General features: G+C 47.7%; 1 protein-coding gene across 1 annotated transcript; it reads right to left on the reverse strand.

The window, feature by feature from the left end:
* Positions 1-627: 627 nt before the first annotated feature.
* On the reverse strand, positions 628-1,107 carry LOC132417523 (succinate dehydrogenase [ubiquinone] cytochrome b small subunit, mitochondrial-like). The gene is made up of 2 exons (XM_060001149.1): positions 1,056-1,107; positions 628-938 (listed from the first exon to the last, which is right to left on the reverse strand). Exons 1-2 carry the CDS (start codon positions 1,105-1,107, stop codon positions 628-630), a joined length of 363 nt encoding a protein of 120 aa, XP_059857132.1.
* Positions 1,108-1,695: the final 588 nt, after the last annotated feature.

A 1,695-nucleotide genomic window follows, 5' to 3' on the forward strand; every position in this document is an offset into this window, starting at 1 on the left:
GTGAGTCTTCTGAGAAGCTGTGAGACACCGCATTAACTCTCCAGAATACAAAGCTCAGTCTCACAGTTTCTTGGATACAATTTCTCTCAAATCTTTCTTCAAAGATTAAACTCTAAAAATAACCGGCTGATTAGGAGAAGAGGTTTATCAGCGGGACTAATCTGTTACTTCCTTCTTATTGTGAGTTGAAATGGCATGACAGAGCAGAGGCAAGGAGGTGTACAATCAATTCTTTTTTTTTTTAAAGATTCAGGATTACTTTTTAATTTTAATTTTATTTATTTATTTTTGGCTGCATTGTGTCTTCGTTGCTGTGCACAGGTTTTCTCTAGTTGCGGCGAGCGGGGGCTACTCTTCGTTGTGGTGCGTAGGCCTTTCACTGCGGTGGCTTCTCTTGTTGCAGAGCACGGGATCTAGGTCCGCAGGCTTCAGTAGTTGTGGCTCGCGGGCTCTAGAGCGCAGGGTCAGTAGTTGGGGCGAACGGGCTTGGTTGCTCTGTGGCCTGTGGGATCTTCCCGGGCCAGGGCTTGAACCCATGTCCCCTGCGTTGGCAGGCGGATTCTTAACTACTGCGCCACCAGGGAAGCCCAATGTACAATCACTTCTCAAGGTGTTAAGTCTAAAGGGTCAGAGCTTCCACAGCATAGCCACAGCTTTGCAGATGCCCACATCATGATAGTTGAAATAACAAAGCCCAACAAAGGTGAACGCCGAGAGCACCAAAAAGCCTGCCTTGGCAGCTTTCTGCAATGCAGCCCCTCGAACATAGTCAGTAACAACTTGTCCAACGCCCCAGTGACTATGAAGAATGAGGGCTGCAGCCAGAGAGTAGTCCACCGCAGAGCAAGGATTCAAATAAGCAGCTGGAATTAGGCCCAGGAGCAAAACACTGACAACCCTCTCACCAGTCCAGTGGAGAGATGCAGCCTTGGAACCAGAATGGTGGCTGGGTGACAGGTGAATGTGCTGTATTCCACAGCATCCTGGGGTTGATCAGTCCTGGAGAAATGCTGAGACATGAGCCGGTCTGACCACTGGGGTTCGGAGGAAGAGAGCTCGCCGACCTCTGGCACCGCAGAGGACACTCCGCCTCCAGAGAGTCGCCATGTCGCTCAGAAAGGCCTGTGGTGGCTTCTCTTGTTGTGGCGCACGGGCTCTAGGCACACAAGCTTCAGTAGTTGCGGTGCACAGGCTCAGTAGTTGTGGCTCACGGGCTCTAGAGCACAGGCTCAGTAGTTGTAGTTCACAGGCTTAGTTGCTCCGCGGCATGTGGGATCTTCCCGGACCAGGGATCCAACCCGTGTCCTCTGCATAGACAGGCGGATTCTTAAACAGTGCGCCACCAGGGAAGCCCTAAACTTTCTTGTTTTGAGATATTTGGGGGTTTATGGAAGAGCTGCAAAGACAATACAGGGAGTTCTCATATTTCTCTTCACCATCTTCCCTTAATGTTAATATCTTACATGACCAGTGTACATTTAGCAAGATGAAGAAATCAACATTGGTACAATACTATTAACTAAACTCCAGATTTTATTTGGACTTTGCCAGTTTTTCCAATAATCTCCTTTTAAAAAAAATCTGTTCTAGGATCCAATCCAGATTCCATTTTGTATTTAGAAGATAGTTAATGCACAGACATGAGCTCCACAATCTAACCCCAGTTCTAGCCCAGAAAATGTAATTTTTGTCTTG

This window comes from Delphinus delphis, chromosome 21, assembly GCF_949987515.2.
Source record: "Delphinus delphis chromosome 21, mDelDel1.2, whole genome shotgun sequence".
Classification (NCBI taxonomy): domain Eukaryota; kingdom Metazoa; phylum Chordata; class Mammalia; order Artiodactyla; family Delphinidae; genus Delphinus; species Delphinus delphis.